Here is a 19,227-nt window from a genome sequence, read left to right on the forward strand (position 1 = left end):
AAACACGGGTTGGTGGGGGGGGGGGGGGAGGTGTTGTTTGTTTTAATGTAACAGTCAAAAAAACTGTAACCAGCCATAGCTAGTTCCTCCTTTGCCTTCCTTAAGGGATCACATTCAAGGTTGTATTTCATACCAGTCATCCTTCTTAATGTTTTTCTAAGTGATCTTTGCCATCTGTTAACTTCCAGCCCTTTTATTCTTTGGAGCTATTTAATTCATGTGAAAGCTTGCAGCTAGCATTATTTAAGATATCATGCTACTTAGCTTGTCCTCTTGTGGACTTTCATGACCTGTTACTTTTTTTAATGTTCCCTACCCTCTACTTACCTATTTGTATTTATCTCTGAATATTAAGTTCAGAGCATATAAATGATGCTCATGTTAAAGGCCAATATTCACAAAGGATAATTAAAAGAATATTTTGGTCTTTATTGGTAAACACAGAGTGTGTTTTAATCCAGCATCGCGTGATCTTGATGGGAAGCCAGAAATTGCTTACAAAGCTGGAATGATTAGGTTTAAACCCTGGGGGTTTTTGCCAACATAAGGTAATAGGATTATCAGAATGCCTCCCGAGAAAAAAAAACTGCACCTGTTCAAAATGATTGCTTGGAAAAGTCAAGTCACCTTTTTAGAAAATGCAAGTAAACACAGTTATATAATGGTCTGTGGCCAGTCTTATAATGCCCTGATTTGATTTGTAGATATGAATTATAAAAGCGGGCAAGACAAAGTCCTGCATGGGTAAAATTCAATTTGGGCAATTTAGAAGTGTACCTGAAAATAATCAGACCCAGTGGTTGATGGAGAAAGACGGTCTGCATGATTAAAGTTATTGGCTTCCTAATGATCCACTAGTAAACAAGAATATCCCTAAGGCTGTGGTATTAAGCAAGAGTAATGATTGTCCACTTGCAGCAATAGTTAGAAGATTTTATATCTGGTCTTTCTGTTTTCTGCTGGTAGTTACAGCCTAGCCATCCTGTCTTCAAGGTAGGAAAAATAATTGGTGTAATTTCTCACCACATCCAAAGGTCTGATGATAATGTGATATATAGAATATTGGGATAGAAACTACTGTAGCCATACTAATCTTTACCGTTTCTCCCCCAGTATTGATATTTTGAGTTTTAAAGTAGAATATTTCATTTCTGCATCTTCTGAAATCTTGAATTTGTAAAGAAAATCAGCTTTTCTTGAAGGAGGGGAATATCCTTACTAAAGTCTCAAAGGGTTTTTCTCTCTCTGAAAAGGTTATGTTTAATTTGATTAGATATTTTAAATCAAGAGCTAAGGAATGCCTATGAACTTTTAAGATAAAAATCAGCATCAAGGTCTTGGATCAGACTGACAAATGTGAAGACTCTACATTCCCATGATACAAAAGCATTGCACAGTAAAACTTCTTTTTTTAACTTATCTGTATAGAGTTTTTAAAATAAAAATAAAAAAAGAATAAATTATCAGATTAGAATGAAAGTAACACACCAACACATTCATCAATCATGAATTCATTCAGGCAATTCATTCATCAGTTCTGAGATGCAGGTCTTTTTCACAGTTCAATACCTTTGTGATCAGGATGGGCTTCACAAGCTATGGAATGCCACGATTTCCTTAACAGACCTTGTTGTCTTTCTTATGCTACAAAATATAATGGTTTGTCTTGCAATCAGTGCTGTCTTACATTCAATGAAATGAGCATTAATTTTTAAAAGATCTTCAGTGCTAATGCTGAAATGGAAACTGGCAAATTGCATTAGGAATCTACCATCCCCTCTTGATTAAGACTTTTCTTATAATTACAATTAGAGCAGCAGGGTTGTGGTGTCATTCTAAAGTGTCCTTCAAGTGTTTAATGAAGAGATGTGGCAAATGTGTAGCTTGTGTTCTTTGAGAAATTAAGGAAGCCAAATGTGGTCAGTGAGGAGAACTAGAGTCACTTTCGTATTTTATGCTTTCCTTGTATTTTGTTTTTATTTGAAGCATGAGCATTGATATTGAATTGTTTGAAGACAGACTTCTCACCTACAGCCTCGCTGACCTAGTACAAAAGACTGCATCATATTAGTACCATTTTAAAACTGGAATCACAAATTCACATTCGCAGTAGCTATGCTACATTGTCTAAGAGAAATTTTACCCTGTGGTTTTGGTTTTGTTTTTGCTTAAGTTAGGGTGATTATCTCTGTTTTTTATTTATTTTTGAGTATCTGCCTAAACAATTTATTGGGAAGTATCAGAGGTATTTTGTGTAAAATGCTTAGCCAAGAGCTAAGCTTTCAACTGGGGGTGATTTTGTACCCCATGGGACATTTGGGAATATCTAGAGACAGTTTTGTTTGTCAGAACTTGAGTGATGAGGGAGACCGCAACTAGTGTCTAGTGAGTACAAACCAGAGATACTGCTAAACTTTCTACAATGCACAGAACAGCCCCTACAAAAAAGGAATTATTTAATTGAGAAACCCCAGTATACTAGCATAAACTGTATGGTAGTATAGAAATCCTAGCATATAGTAAGTGCTTAGTAAAAGTTTGTATTATTATTGTTATTATTATTACATATAAAAGTTGGTTTATATAGTTATTTTTCAAACTAATTGCTGCTTTAATGTCAACACCATAATTTCAGCAGTAATACTGGAAGAAAGTGTATAAAACTCTTTCTGTGTTTTCAAGTATATATTATGATTTCCTAAACATCAAAAGTACCATGGAGATTCTTTCCCTCTATGGAAATAAGCATCCAGTTCCCCTTTTAAGCTGGTGAGTTCTGCATACTAGCATTGCACAGTGGGGAGTAGAGAGAGATGAAACATAGCTCCCAGCTTAGCAGTTCGGATGAAAAACATCTACTTTCAAACCTTCACGAATAGACTGTGATGGTGGGAAGATGGCTGTGGGGGGAACACATTAATAGAGGCCATTCAGATGTTTTTATCTGCAAACTAACTAAAGAGTGTACTGAACACAACAAAAAAAAAATCTTAGATTTACACACATATACACATACCACCACCATCACTGCCTCCAGGGTCACACAGAGGTCTTTCTGATGCTGTTTTATTCATGGGGTGTCTGCACAAATCTCTCTGTTCCAATCAAGCCTGGCTGGCTCTGTATGCAAACTGTTGCCTCCCTTGAGACAGCATGGGAAGAAAAGTTGAGCACAGAAAACCAACTCTGATGCAGTGCACCTCATTGTGAGCAAAGATTACTGTGAATGTATTATTTAGAAAGGCAGATTTGTACCTTGCTGTGAGCATTTAAGTCATGTAGAAACTTCTGAATGTGTTATTTCAAACCTGGCTTTGACATTATGAAAATCAGAAGCCAGAATGACATACTGTGTAATGGAACCTTCCTCTATCTTAATTTGTCTTTTGAAAAATTATCAAACATTGTAGAAAGTGATTTTTTAAATGTTGGATACTTAAGGCTCTTAGTACCATGCCTTCGTTGAACCGTAAGTAATTTATTCAATAACAATAGCATCAAAAAGAGCTTTTATTTATTTAGTAGCCTGAAGAGTTTTATACATTCTAAAAGACTTTAATATGTTTTCATTTTTCTTTAGGTTATTAAAACATTATAAGATTTTGCATATTTTTGAGCCCTATGCCAAACTCCAGTTTGTTTATAATATTCTTTCTGTATTTCCATTTGGATATACTTTTCCGGAAATGTGCTCTTTTATGTTTAAGACCCCGAATTGAAATAGTCAAAAGACTTTTTGGTTTTCGTTTGTTGTCGATGATGATGATGATAATGTTTGAACATTTCTGTTATTTATGGGGTAACTCTACCATGTTACAGTTCATTCTTTCCTAGCGTAATCAATGGAAAATATTATTCATGTAGCTCTAATGAGCATTAAATGGCCATTCTCTGTAGATATGATCATCACTTGTGTACAGGAGCCCTCCCATTACACCCAGGACATAATGACTTTAAAAGTCTGGTTTCTTGTGGGTCACAAATTCATTCAATCCAATTAATACAATTGAACCCAAACAATAGTAGCTATGTTGATCCAAAAAGTTTTCTTCTGTTCAACTAGCTTCGATGTGAACATATGGTCCTCCTCTCTTGCATAGATTTATCTGAAGCAATATGATTTCCCAAGCTACCTTCTAAATATCATTACCTGTTTTCTTAAAATCTGAAATGGAGGAAAATTAACATTCAGCGGAATCCATTTGGGTATGATTCTTGATAGTAAATTTCCATTATTAGCCTCAGAGAAAGTTGAATGCTGCTACAGGTTAATTGGAAAATTTTTTTTTTTCAAGTTTGCAAGAGCATTATTCTATTCTTTAGGAAGAATTTCTCTTAGGAGTGTGGCTTTAATGTATGTTAAACTTGTTTTCTCAACACCAGACCAATAAATGGAGGCTGAGCTATCACAAAAATTTGAAAACAATTTTTAATAGCTAAGAGTAATAATATGCCATTCTTTCCAAATGTTGCCTTTAGTTTCTAATTGTCAAAACCTTAATTAAAAAAATAATTCTTGGGCTGGCCATAATTGAGATTATGAAACCTAGCAATGAGGAAACCATTAAAAATTAATTTAGAGGCAAGTTAATTGCAGATTTAATATGGTGTTTTGCAACTTGGTCAACAAAATGTTCAACATGATTAACAATATTTTTCAAGGGCTAAAAACATTAAACTCGAGGAAATGGTTTTTCCTGTCAGCTTTTTATTCTTCATATATTCATCTGAGGTTGTAAATAGATACAAATTCTTTAGTGAATTCCATGGTTAAAAAAATATTACTTATCTCCAGGAATAGGAACAAGAAAAGGAAGAGACTGGAGAAAATAATTCTACTTATAAGGTCCTAAAATATTCAGTGGTTTGCTCTCCTTGGGTTATATTTTTAATCTGCCAAGAAATTCTTCCTGTACAACACTGTCTCTCCAGTTTTCATGAATCTCCAGTCCTCCGGGATAGAAATCATTGCAACTTTCATTTCTCATGGCAGCATCATTTCTAGGTTGTGCTAAATGTTTCATAGTGATTTCTATCAACCTCTTCAGTCCTTCAAGAATTTCATTAACTTGAGGGATTCCTCCAAACGTGAGCACTTTCCTCACTCTCTAGCGTGGATAAGATGAGCAGTGAGTTTCCAGGTTTAGGACATGCTCTGGGATCCCTTTCATTGCAAATTAGAAAGCGATGTGATAGCTATGAAAGTCATTGGATTAGGAGTGCATTCCCCTCCTCTGTGACCCTCGACACCCCCCGCCCCCCCAAAATAAATGAGCCGAAGCTCCCACTTACGTCCTCTGTCTTCATAGTGCTCTGTGTCCTGTGGCCGAGGCGTACAGCAGAGGCATGTGGGCTGTCAGATTGGAACACACAAAATAGCCAGAGAGACGGAGTGCAACCCGTACACCAGACCAGAGTCGGAACGCGACTGCCAAGGCCCACGGTGTCCTCTCTATACTTGGAGGGCAGAGGAATGGCAAGAAGTAAGTAGAGCCACAAAGGGGTGCCTGTCAGGCATTTTACGTGCGCGCCCCTTGCTATGATCACATCCGGTCCCTATAAAGCCAGAGAAGTCATCGAGCACGGTTACAATGCTGGCTCTTTCCCAAAAGGTTCACTGTCAGACTCGAGCGTTTGCTCCAGCAAAGGTGGGAGAACTTTTCGTTTTTAAGCAATTCCCAAGTCTGTCTGTGTTCCTGAGTGTTCCGAGTCTGGCCGCCTCCAAAAAAAAAAAAAAAGGCCATGGGCCAAATGCAAATCCATACAGATAACTTTCACAGAAGGAGGGGGGAGATAGAAGGAATATTTTAAAATATGTGTCTCCAGAGATGGTCATTCTGTATTCGTTTAAATAGCCACAGGGCAGACTTCAGGTAGAACCTACTCTGTATTTTTCCTCTTTCTATGACTTTGGCTGTCAGGTAGAAGATGGGCATTCATGTGCAACCTTGATTAATTAGTGAAAGATTTCTAACATTCAAAAAAAAAAAAAAAAAAGGATGATATCTGAAGAAACTGCTCTGTTTATGGTCGATGCAGAAATGGACAAGACTCACTGTTTTCCTGGCTTCAAGTTAATGTTTGCTTAAAGAAAACACTATGTCCATGGAGAAAAGTTTGGGCAGGAAGGTTCTGTAGGCGGTAACCTCTGTTTCCAGAGCAGAAGATTAAATTGTAGAAAACGAGGGAAAGAATTAGAAAGAAAACCGTATCCACTGATGCTGGCATGAAAACACAATGCGTGCTGTTTGAGGTGCAGAGATAATGAAAAATAAGACAGGAAATTCCCCACCAAGAAGAGCTTTCCAGAACACAAGGAAAGGGTATGGTTTGGGGAAAAGTTAGGCTGTACCCCTGGCACTGTGCTGGGTACTTTTGGTTCACTTCACTTCATCTTTTTAACCACCAGACAAGGTGAGTATTATTATTATCATCATCCCATTTTGAAGGTGAAAAAACTGAGGTTCAGAGAGTCTATATCATTTGTCCAAGTGTCACATACCTAGCACCGAGCTAGTAGAAGAAGCAAGAGTTGATGCTAAGTTTGTTCTCTTAAACCAGTGTGAAATACTAGAACTGCATTCTTTTTTTATATACTTTAAGTTCTCGGGTATATGTGCAGAATGTGCAGGTTTGTTACATAGGTATATATGTGCTATGGTTTACTGTGTCCATCTCCCCATCGTCTACATTAGGTGTTTCTGCTAATGCTGTCCCTCCCCTGTCCTCCCATCTCCCTGCTATCCCTCCTTAGCACGCCCACCCCCGACAGGCCCCGTGTGTGATGTTCCCCTCCCTGTGTCCCTGTGTTCTTGTTGTAGAACTGCATTCTTTACCCTATTGGGATTCAGCCACCCAGCCTGGTCTTCCCCCTTCCCTCGCCTCCTCATGGATTATTTCTATCGTTTGTAGTAATTTCTTTTCTTAGGAAACTCACCCTCTCCATCTACTCAGTCTTGTTGCTGTTTTCCTTCTTTACTTTTTTATTCCCACCAGACAATGGCAGGGAAGAATGCCTAAAGCAGTTATATTTCAGCCTAACAGCACTTGAGCCACACAAGTTATTTGGAACCCTAGAGACTATAAAATTCTGCAGACTTGGTTCATATCCCAGCACTGCCACACATTAGCCAGGGGACTTAGAACAAGGATTCTTGGTTTCTGTGAGCCCTGGATTATCCATCTGTAGAATGGGGATGAAGTAACTTTGCAGAGTTGTTCTGAGAAAACTGGAGATAATAGTGTTATCTATGATCAATTATGGTTTGTGGATTGGCCATGTTAGATACAGAAGGAAGAGGAGACTCCCTCACCTCTCTCTCTCCCCCTCAGTGTGACCTCTTGATTCTCTTTGTGATCCTGTTTCAGACTTACCGTGACTTGCTCTCTCCTTCTCCCTCTTTGTGTCATGCTAAACTCAACCCTGCTCTGTGGAGCAGAAAGTGAGAGAGTGTTCAGAAATGAATATAAGCTGACTGCTCGCACTTTAGCCAGCTTTTGAAAATGCTAGAGCCAATCACAAAAATGTAAGCTCTGTTTACAATTCCTTCTGCATCCCAAAGAATGGAAAAACCTTGCCACATACGCACTAAGGAAATGCTTCTTCTCCAATCTCGCAAAATATGCCTAAAATTTACTTCTTTGCATGTGCTGTGCAGATGGAACTGTTTTACACCTCACTCAAATATTGTGGTTAAACTCTGTATAAGAATAGAAGGCTTCAGGAGATAGCCTGGCCTGGGCCTCTATTTAAGAAGTTTACTAGTGGTTTGCCATTCTCACAAAGAGAAAAGACTCTGTGAGTAATGGGAAAAGCAGAGTCTAATAGTCACCCTCCTGGGAACACACTCTCATCTGCCTTCACCCAAAGTGGAGAGTCTAAGGAAGGAATACCGGGGTGGCGAGAGTGGATAGAATATGAGATATTCCTGTGATATTCCTATGGTATTCTATAGGAGGCCTGTCATTGGCAGAGTGAGGCCCAGGGCAGCTGGAGGCTAGGAGAAGCCCCACCAAAAGTCTTTATGTTTTCCAAGTATGCAAGGCCTACTGACAGCCTGCTCAGAATGTCTCCTCAGCAGCAGCAAGACTGAGAGTGAAGGATGACAGTAACTGGGCAATTACCTTAATTGATCAAATCAGGAAAAGGGTGGCCATGCTTCCTGTTTGCCTGGGGTAGTCCTCAGGTAATTATGAATTATTCCTACTTTTGTGATCAAAAGTGCCTTTGTTCAGCAGTAAGTTGGGTGGTCACTTGTTAATACAGCACCCTTCGGGCTCCCCAAAGTCACAGCCCTCACCTCCTTCCTTGCTCCCACCTGCGCTCACATCCATTCATTCGGCCACATTTTTACCTGCTATCCACTGATGCAGGCACATGTTTCCACTTTTCTCCCACATCAGTGACACCTTGACCTGAGGTCAGAGGTGCGCCACAGGGCAGCCTCTCAGCCCACTGAATGGGATGTGCGGGAGCCCCCCGTTACAGGAAAGCCCTTCTTTCTTAGCAGTAGTTGGCCATCACCTCAGAACTCTTGTCTGCTTCTTGAATGCACACTTTCCTTTTTGCTTCCCCTCTGTGGACTATTAAAATCTCCCAGTTTGTTGGCAAGGTGTATTTCATGTCAGGCCCGTGGTATATGGCACTGTCCCCTTTTTGAGAAATAATCCAGGCATCTGCCTTGAGAAGCACAGTTTCTGCACCCTCACCATGGCGTGGTCATCAGGGATGTCCTGTACAGCCACACAGGTTGTACACTGCACAGCCTTGAGGGGTGCCATTTTTATAGGCTACAATGTGAGGAGCATCCCCTAGAGTTGTATAGTACAATGACCCTAATACTGATGCTAACAAAAATAATAAAGTTTGTTGTTTACTAAGCTACAAACCAGGCACTATGTTGAATGTTTTCACATGAAGTACCTCACTTAGCCCTTTCCATAACTCTCTGATGTAGTATCTATATTTTTATCATCATTTAATAGGGGCAACTTGGGGCTTAGGTGGCTTAATTTATCAATGATCATGTGTTTAGTAAAAAATATGGCTGGAATTTAAAGGCCGGAAGCTTGACCTCTGGCACCTATACTTTGAATCATTATCTTCACTAATCCCATGCCAACATAAAATAATTTGCCTAAAGCGAATTATTTTATTTTCCTCTCAATGACTTGCCAAGTCTCTTACTGGAGAGTTGCTATCAAAGTGCATTCCCTTTCCTGGGTTATAATACCAGCCCCTTCTAAAAAGGAGATTCTCAGTCCAGTTGGCTATCGAACCTTAACCCATGTCACTGGGAGAGTATTGATGATGTTGGGGCCTCTCAGTGGACTTGCCCTATTCATTGTGAGGCCCATTGATTGCGCAGGGGAGAGGGGCCTCAGGGTACCTTCCCAATGCCATGAGAGTAGAGCCTAGACTTTCAGGCATAGGGCAAAATAATTGGACAAGAGAAAAATGCTCTGTCCACATTTCCATGTCTCATTTTGTTTACACTCTAGAAACAACATGTTGTAAGCAAAATTCTATTCAGCATGTGGCTCTGAAAAGTTGACTTTGAATTTCTAGACTTCACTTAGCTCATCTGCAAAGTGGGAATTATATGGCAGACTTTGCTCAAGGGTCACAGTGAGGATTTGGTGAGATGGCAAGAGGGATTCGACACAATGCCCAGCACATTTTAGGCCTTCCCAAAATAGATGTCTCTTGAGTACAGTGCCTTTGGATGGAGGCTTCTGGTGATGACCGCAGTTCAGCTCGGCCTGCGCTTTATGGCGTTGGGCTTCTAATACCACCATTAGCTTCAGGTGAGTAATTTGTCCTCGTAGTGGTCAGCTTTACCCACTTTAGAATTATAATGGGGCTGTTTGGGAGAAAAAAAAATTTTAAAGCATTTTTAATTCTTTTGAAAATTATTATCACAAAGGATTTACTTGTTTATAATATTACAATCTGACATAGAAATGCATTTAGAGCAGCAGAGGTCCTTTTGATCCAGTTTGAGTTGTGATTGTATGGGGCTCTGAATCTGCAGCATTGAGGAATTGATCCCACAGGTCCTGCACGTGTTCCTTTTCCCCTTTACCTGGAATAATCTCTTCCCTTGTAGTACCTCTTCGTCATAAGGCCACCTTGCTCCCACCCTCACCTCAGTTACCCTTTCTCATTCTTCAGGCCTCAACCAAGATGTCACTTCCTCTCAGAAGCCTCTGCCAATCACACCGCCCCACTAAATCTGAGTCAGATGCTCCTCCACTCAGCTCTTACAGTACCCTCAAATTACTGTATTCTGGTAGTTAGCATCCAGAATTCTCGTTGCCTGTTTTCCTCATCTATGTTATCATTTAAGGTCAGGAAGCTTGTTTACCAGAATCTTCTCTATCATTTAGCATGGTACATATAACATCAAAGGCACCTGTTGAATGAATGAGTCTGTGAATGAATGGAGGGACAAAAGAGTGGATGGGTGGAAGAAAAGAAAGGAAGGGCGGGAGAAAGGAATGAGGGAATAATGGAAGCAAAGAGGGAAGGAGGGAGGGAAGGGAAGGAGGGAGGGAGAGAGAAAGGAAGGAAGGAAGGAAAGAAAGAAAGATAGAGACATAGAGCAGTGCCTGCTAATTGATGGACTTCGATCTTTCACTCTATAGAATAAAGACATTCTAAAATGACTTTTAGAATAGTCAGCAGGCTAGACCCAGTGGCTCATGCCTGTAATCCCAGAACTTTGGGAGGCCAAAGTGTGAGGATCATTGAGCCCTGGAGTTTTAGACCAGCCTGGGCAACATAGTGAGACTGCATCTCTACAAAAAATAGCAAAAATTAGCCGGGTATGGTGGCATGCACCTGTGGCCCCAGCTACTTGGGAGGCTGAGGTGGGAGGATTGCTTAAGCTCAGGAGGTCAAGGCTGCAGTGAGCCGTGATTGGGCCACTGCACTCCAGTCTGGGTGACAGAGCAAGACCCTGTCTCAAAAAAATAAAATAAAAAATTTAAAAAAAAAAAAGCATAGTCAAGCAAATTCTGTTTTTCCTGTAAGAACAGCTGTTTTAGTTTCTTGTCACAATGCCACAGACAAGCTGTTTTCAGATATGTCTGAATGTTGCAGAACTGCTCACCTCATTGCTATTTGGTCCAATATAGGGGACTTGGGCCACTCCAACACATATTTGGATTCTGAGGACTTTTACTAAGATCAGCTGTAGAATGATTCCCAAGTTCATCTCCTTAACACAGAAAAGTTAGAAATGAGCAGCAGGTCCTTGGTCAATTGATTTAAAAGATTTTTCTGAAGTTAACAGTAGGGAATGAGCAGGTTTTGATGTGTGCACAGAGCCAGATACAAACTCTTTATTGCTCATTTTATTAATTTATTTAACCAACATTTATCAATCTCTTGCAAAGTTCCAGGCATTAGACATTAGGGATGGTCCAAAAATCTCAAAGCACAAGTCACCCGCTCTGAAAACCCCAAACTGCTGTGGTCATTCTCCTCCCCTGCTTCTTCACCCATGGTGTTTCGCACCTCCAGCCACCATGCATGCTGAGCCCCTCCTAAGAATGTTCTCTTTCCTTCCCTGCCCGGTGAACTGATGTCCTCCGTCATTCCTCCTGCTCATCTGCTGCTACCTGGGCCCCACTTTGCAGCATCACAGGAATTGCTCCATTGTTCTTCCTCTTCTCTCCCTGGTAGCTTCTTACTCAATAATGCACTCTGTTACAAAAACCACATCTGCTTACAAAACTGCATAAGGTTGCCCTAGGTGTTAAACCCCAGGGGTCACCAGTTAGCCAGCTGAGCTAAAGCATGAGACCCCAAGCTGAGAAGAGCTGCCACCCTGGGTGCCCTAACAGGGAGAGAAGCGCAATAGGAAGCCATGGGGGCTGCCTCCCAGTGCCCAGCATAGACCTTGGTTCATTGTAAAATACTGACAGAATGAATGAATGAATGACTTCAAAGTTACGAAGTGTCTCCATAGCATTATTTCTGCCTCCTTCTTCCCACCCCCTCACCCTCAGCAAATATATACTATTTGGGAGCAAAAATATCTAAATTCTATATACCTGACTTTAAAATGAGCTTCGAAGTAAGGACTGCTTTTTTTGTTGTTGCCAGTTAAAGCAATGGTAGATAAACTGATTTGTCATTGCTGCTTCTCATGACATAAAAATCCTGGAACTCTGTGGTTCTGTGAGTTGCCGTCCACACACTGTGCTACAGTGGTAACCTGGCACTAGAGCTGACAAGGTCTTTCATCCATGGAGAAAATCAACAACCTTAAAAGATAGGGCCTGTGAACATCAGGTGATTTTCTTCCCCCCATGCAATTAGGGAATTGCACCAAAAGATACATTTGAAAGTATAAAGCAACTTGATTACAATCTTTAAGGACAATTTCTACCCATCGCATTAAATGATCCTTTTTAGACCATCACTCTGGGGCCAACCTACCTGGCTGAATAAAATACCACCTTCAGGGTTTACTTTAGGTTTTCCTCACTCTCCAATTTGGAAAAGTTCTTTTCCCCCTGTTAATTTCAGCACATTTAAAGGTACATGGAGCTTGCACAGCAATAGGCAAGCTGCCCAATTTAGTCCAGCACTGTGATTATTTTCTTTCTGAATTACAGTATGTGATGAAATGCAAGGAGGCTGGTGGTATTACTTTTACTAGAGAATTTTCTAAAAGCCATACTGAAATTAGAGAAAACCTTTTAGAAATTAAAATGAGGCAGATTGATCTTTCCAACTGTTTTTTAGAAAGTTCTAGATCACATTCCAGGACAGGGGAAAAGAGTCATAAATCATGGAGGGTTGCAGAGGAAGCCAAATTTCAAAAAGCTGATAAAACCTGATAGCCTGCGCTGGATTTGTTTTATGATTGCCCAGCCCCCATACCCTAGTTAGGATTTAAGATTCCAGGAAAAAAAAACCCTTGCCATGTGATTTTCAGAGCTGCTGTTGACTAATTAGGAAGCACTGGGCAAGTCACTTATTTACTTAGTTTAATTTTTAATTTTGTAAAAGTTATATTCAAAGTAAATTTTCCCAGCTCCCTTTCCCACTGCTGGCAGAATAGTTTTATGGTAGTTAACCATTCTTCAAGACCCAGAGAGAAACGCTTAACAAGCATAAAGTATTTAGGAATCATTGTATTTCTGCTCTGAACTGTTACTTATTGACGCAGATTAAAGCCTTGTGGATTAGTGAAAACAAGAGAGGATACTGGGATACTGAAAGGTTTAGTCCACGTTTAGCTGTGCAATAATTAGGATCTTCTCTGAGTCACCTAAGTCCTAATTTTCTAAAGAATTGCTTTGTCTATGGGTAGTTAAGTATTTGCGTATATCGACACTTCGAAGATTTCTTTCTTTTTTTTTTTTTTAAACATTCAGTGGCTCTCTAACTCAGTTTTTCAATGATGAAAAAAAAAATTTATCACTTTGCAGTAGTTCCCAGCATACTCTAGAGGAATAGAAAAGCCCAAAACCACTGAGCAAGGGTTGAGCTAGGGAGCTAAGCTCAGCCAGCCTCCTACGCTAATTTGAAGTGATTCTGCTCCTTCGTGCTCACCTCACAGTGGTTTCAAGTTATGCTTATGCTCCAGAAAAATGAGGAGTGATTTCATATTCTAGATATTGAGGTTTGCTCCCAAGCAGCAGCAATTTTAAGTTAAGTTTGCAAGTGACAGGGGGCTACCAAGACATGCCAGAATGGAAAATAGGTGTTTAAATTTGTACACAAATGTTCATAGTGGGACTATTCACAATAGCCAAAATAGAAACAACCCATATGTCCATCAGCTGAGGAATGGATAAACATGTGGTATATGCATACAATGGAATATTATTCAGCCTTAAAAAGGAATGAACTATTGATACATGCTGCAATGTGGAAGAACCTTGAAAACATTAAGGGAGAGAAGTCAGGTAATAAAGGCCACATATTGGATGATTCCATAAATATGAAATACCCAGAACAGGCAAATCTACAGAGACAAAAAGCAGATTGATGGCTGCTAGGGGCTGTGGGAAGGAATAAATGGGGAGTGACTGCTTAACAGGTACAGGGCTTCCTTTTACAGTGATGAAATATTCTAGAATCAGATGCGGTGATGATTGCACAATGTTTCAAGGTACCAAATGCCACTGAATTGTACACTTACTATCATTAAAATGGTGAATTTTATATTATGTGTATTTTATCACCAAAAAAAAAAAAAAAAAGATATGGGGCATATCATAGAAGACATTTCTGAGTGAAGCTGAATCCCAAACACGAATACCTTTGAGGCAAGGCAGGTGATAAAAGGAAAGACTGCGCGTTAGATGGAAAAGAGAGGTGTTGTCTATGGTTCTCCGTAAATAGACTAAAATTAGACATTTTAAAAGACAGTGTGCTAGCTGGGCATGAAGGCTCATGCCTGTAATCCCAGCACTTTGGGAGGCCAAGGAAGGTGGATCCCTTGAACCCAGGAGTCCAAGACCAACCTGGGCAACATAGTGAGACTCATCTCTACAAAAAAAAAAAAAATAATTAGCTGGACATGGTGGCTCATGCCTGTAGTCCAGCTACTTGGTACTAAAATGTGAGAGGATGGGTTGAGCCAGGGAAGTTGAAGCTATAGCAAACTGTGATCACACCACTGTACTCCAGCCTGAGTAACAGAGGGAGACGTTGTCTCAAAGAGAAAAGAAAGAAGAAAAGAAAAGACAGCATGCTAGCAATGCAACAAAAAATCACAGTTGTTAGATAAGCTTTTTGCCAACAGGATATTCAATCTCTGGCCTAAAAGAAACCACAGCAGTCCTTGGCACAGGTTTCAATGAGCTCACTGGGGTTGCCCGATGTAGTCTAGAGTCTTGAAATGTGGAGTGACACAGAGACTTTAGATAAAATACGCTTTGGGTGACCTTTAGCAACACAGAGCACTAAGATTAAACTTCAGGGATGGGGTTTGCTATTCGTTAAAGCAAAACAAATAAGAATCTGTGGACAGTATAGAGATTATCCCACAATGAAACATACCACTTGCTCTTTAATCATCCTTTGGCTTATGGGAATAAACATATCTGTCCCATTTCCCTCACAAAGAGATATGTGACCTGGGACAAGTTACTTAGGCTCTCCAAGTCCCGGTTTCTTCATCTGGAAAATGGAATTACAGTAATTGTTCAATCTCGCTACCTAGCTGTCTTCTTTATCATCTGCTTTTGCTACCAACATACAAGATCCTCTCTGAGAACAGGGAATGTGCCATCTGTGCCCACTCAGGACCGGTCACAGCGCCTGGCACCTAGTAGGAACTTGGTGAATGTTTGCAGGATGATGTGGGATGAGAGCAGTTCCCCTGGAGAAGAAAAGGCTCCTGGGGCTGCAGGAAAGCCCTGTTCAAGGAGCTGGAGGAGATTTCTTGTGAGAGCTGAAACTTTTCTTTATGCTTCCCTGGAATAGAAAACTAGGAGAAGGGCCTGGAACATACAAAGAGATTTGCTTCGTTCTGTGTTATGAGATGAGATGACTACCTGGGTAGGTACTGATGTCCCTGACCCTGGAGGCATTTAGACACCAGTTCGGTAACCATTTGCCCGTAAGTGTTAAAGCAAGTCACTTGTGACTTGTGAGTAGGTGCTTGAAGTAAAATAGGATTTAAGGTCCTTTCTAAGCTGAGACTGACTCATTTATACTTTCCTTCCTTCCTTTAGAGAGCCAGGTGGTAAATGACAGGAACAGCGGTGTTAGATAACTGGGGTAAAATGAGGAGTTCTCTGGCAATCCCTGCCTTCAGGGCTCTCATGATCTTAAAGGCTATGTACACAGGTAAACACATAATTACAGTCATAGGATATGAGGAACCATTGTTTATTCTTCCCTTTTGCTTGACTTTAACAGTGTACCAAGACCTGCGGCGAAGGCTCCCGGTACCGCAAGGTGATGTGCGTGGATGACAACAAAAGTGAGGTGCACAGTGTGCGCTGTGACGTGAGCAAGCGGCCTGCGGACCGAGAACGCTGCAGTTTGCAACCCTGCGAGTATGTCTGGATCACAGGAGAATGGTCAGAGGTACCATCCTGGGGCCCCTGTAACCGTCTTCAGCTCATCCTCCGTGGCCTGAGAGCAGCAGAGGGATGAGTGCAGGAATGTAGGAGACTTGAGCCTACCCCCCAGATCTGCCACTGTGAACTGTGTGTTCTCTGACAAGTCCTCAGCCTGCCCAAACTCAAATTCCTTGCATGCAAAGTGGGAGAGATGTATAAGATGGTCTCTAGGTCCCTTCAGGTCTACATTCGGTGATTCCCCTTGATATCCTATTGGCATAAAGAAGGAATTAACGACAGGGGCTGCAAACTCATAGGATGCTTTTAGGTGCCTGAAGACAGCTAAATATAAGAAAATTTTGTAGTGCCAGGGAGACAACAGGGAGAGGTGGGGACTGTGACACACTAGCACATGCTGTGTGAAGGAAGCAGAATCTCTTTCGTCCAGCTGAGGCCGTGCAGAAATGTGGTCTAGTGTTACCAGACCTGATGTTTCAAGACAGACTAAAACTCTGGACTAGCTTGTGAGATTTCCTAACTTGAAAATGGGGGCTCAAATTTTTGGTTTTAAAACGCTGTAAGGGGCAAACAAAGCACTTTCATGAACCAGATATATTTTGCCTGTTTAACAAACAGCTTCAGGGGAATGAAATAATTTTCTGTAATTTCCAAAGTATCTCAAGTACGATTTGTTTCATATATCCTTCTGTACACAATGTTTATCCAGACCCTTTTTATTGGTAATAAACCAATAGTAATAATAGCATGATTATATTCTTTTCAAACATCATAATATGTTCATATCTGTATGAGAGATTTGTAGCATTCAAACCAGTTGTCATTTGCCCAAAAGAATTTAGAGATTTGAAAGGGAGGCATCTGGACTCATGGTAAAGGTACTGAAGATTGTTAGGTAACATGATTGCTGTTGCTGGGTCTCTTCAAAATTTGACAGGGCAGCAATTTCATATGTTAATTAGATGAATATTTGCATTTAGATGATGTGTGTGTTAGGTGTTGAATTGCTCCCTGCACTAAACCTGATCCCAGAGTCTTTTCTATTATCTCTCCCTAGCCTTTATTCCTGTGAGTTTTGTCCTTCGAGGGGACATTTGGCAGTGTCTGGAGACTTTTTTGCTTGTGACAACTGGGGAAAGGGGATCCAACTGGCCAGGGTTGGAAGGTGGAGACCAGGGATGGGGCTCAACATCCTACATTGCACAGGGAAGCCCCCACAATACAGAATTATCTGGCCCAAATGTCAGTGGTGCTGAGGTTCGGAAACCCTGTTCAACCCCCGACCCTGCATCTTCTGAGTATGCCCTGAATAGTGCTATACACCCTTAGAGAGTGAAGAGGAGACATGGTTCTGGTCTTTAGGAAGTTGATTTGCTCTTGGTCAGCTAGGAACATGTGGAATCCAAGTTAAGTGTTCAGAATAGTTCTTGCCGTTGGGTTTGAGGCATATGTTCCAACCCATCCAGATCCCAACGCAGGGGGATCTCACCTTTCACCGGGCCAAGTTGACATCTTTATCTTAGCTTATCTCTTGTGTAGCACTTTTATTATGCTAAAAGAGTTTTGATCTTTTTCTAGGACTTGAGTCATATTACTCCTATAGCTTTCATATAACCATAAGTCCCAAAAGATGAGACAGGGAGAAGATTAAAGAGAAAAAAGGAAGCCTTCCATATTTCTGTAAATTCACAGGTGCATCATGAATTAAAAAGTTAGTAAATTTATGGGCAACAGCTAGAGGGCTGGAAACATACTTAACACAGATACAAGGACCACAGGGAAAGGAGCCTGCCCAGAGGGGGGAGGTGCCAAAAGGGACTGGGAGCAGCATTCTCTCTAGAAAAGAAGACATGCCTTCTCTCTGGGACCTCTATTACCCGGAGCGTTCTTTGTGTTTTTCCCTGAACTCTGCTCCACCTGAATTTGAGGAGGCCCAAGCTAGACTGGCAAAGAAGAGCTCTGTCAGTCCTGATTGACACATGCATTTTCCTAGCGGGGCCTGAAGTGTACAGCTCACGCGAGGAACCCACATTCTTATTGTTTTATTTTGCTTTGCTGTTATTTTCAATTTAGAAAAGTAATGCATGCTCATGTGGAACCAGGCACATACACCAAGGCATGCAGAGTCTACAGTATGAGCTTCTCTCTCCAGAGAGAAGCCTCTTAATACTTCATAACTCTGCTCTGAAATGGTTTAAGGAAACCAGCAGCAGTCAACATTTTCACAATGCTGATACAGCTAGCTGAGAGCATCTGTTCTTGCCAGCTTCTTTTTAGAGATGCGAAGGCCTCTGCATTTAGCCTGACCATATTTGGGGCTCAGTTCCATCAGCAAATGCCTGTCTCCCACTGGGTCCCCCACACAACCAGGGGGCTGTTTTTGCTCCCGGTTTGTGGGGGTCAAGGGTATCATTCCTTGCCTCTCTCAAACACACAGGCTTGTTTAAGTTAGTATGGACTGATGTCAATGCATGCAAACACTGGGTTAGAAACTGAGATACCCATAGCTTGGACAGAGTTTATTAGCCATCTGCATGAAACACCCCGGGCTGACCTTACACTTCCCTGGCCTGGTGTCAACTTGGCCTTCAGACATTTGAACAGCAGCAGCCAAAGAAGGAAGAAATGTATGCAGAGCATGTCTATGTCTCTAGCCAACTGGAAGGGAAGGTCCAGAGATGCTCTGCATGCCTCTGGCTGGACTTGTTCTCTCCTGTTTCTGGGGTTTCTTCAAGAAGAGCCTTTTCCCTGGAAGAGTTGTAGTAGATGAAAACCATGTGACTAAAAGCAACAGGAAACATTAGGGCAGAGCAGACACTGTGGCTTCTAACTGCCCTTGAGAATTGGTGAAAGCTGTGGTCCCTCATCGCAGAAAAAGCATAATATACCCCATGTGGCATACTGTTTTGGGCAGTTTATCCCACCCTCACCCAAGAACCCTAAGTCTAGAGAATAACTGGCACTCTACCCCAATTTTATGAATCACATTTACAAAAGATGACCAGTTATTTGATGCTGTTGCTAAAAATACCATCAAAACTAAATTAATTGTAACTCAGTTTTATTTTTTAAATAGAAAATGATTTAAAAAAAAAGTTAGCTAAGGAGGTTGAAAGTTGGGACACTAGTACGATGTTTATTTCTTCTCCATTTCTGTATTGGTTGAGTATATTT

At 41.0% G+C, this 19,227-nt stretch overlaps 1 protein-coding gene across 6 annotated transcripts in view; it reads left to right on the top strand.

The window, feature by feature from the left end:
* Positions 1–19,227, top strand: part of ADAMTS9 (ADAM metallopeptidase with thrombospondin type 1 motif 9) — a 166,856-nt gene that overhangs the window by 122,211 nt on the left and 25,418 nt on the right. For 5 of the 6 annotated variants that reach the window (XM_017527342.2, XM_017527344.2, XM_037738025.1 and 2 more), the window contains 2 exons: positions 5,310–5,483; positions 15,890–16,060. In XM_017527342.2, coding sequence (XP_017382831.1) covers positions 5,310–5,483; positions 15,890–16,060 — 345 coding nt within the window. The remainder of the gene's footprint in view (positions 1–5,309; positions 5,484–15,889; positions 16,061–19,227) is intronic. The other variant, XM_037738026.1, reaches the window with a different exon arrangement.

This window comes from Cebus imitator, unplaced genomic scaffold, assembly GCF_001604975.1.
Source record: "Cebus imitator isolate Cc_AM_T3 unplaced genomic scaffold, Cebus_imitator-1.0 Scaffold48, whole genome shotgun sequence".
NCBI classification, from domain to species: Eukaryota; Metazoa; Chordata; class Mammalia; order Primates; family Cebidae; genus Cebus; species Cebus imitator.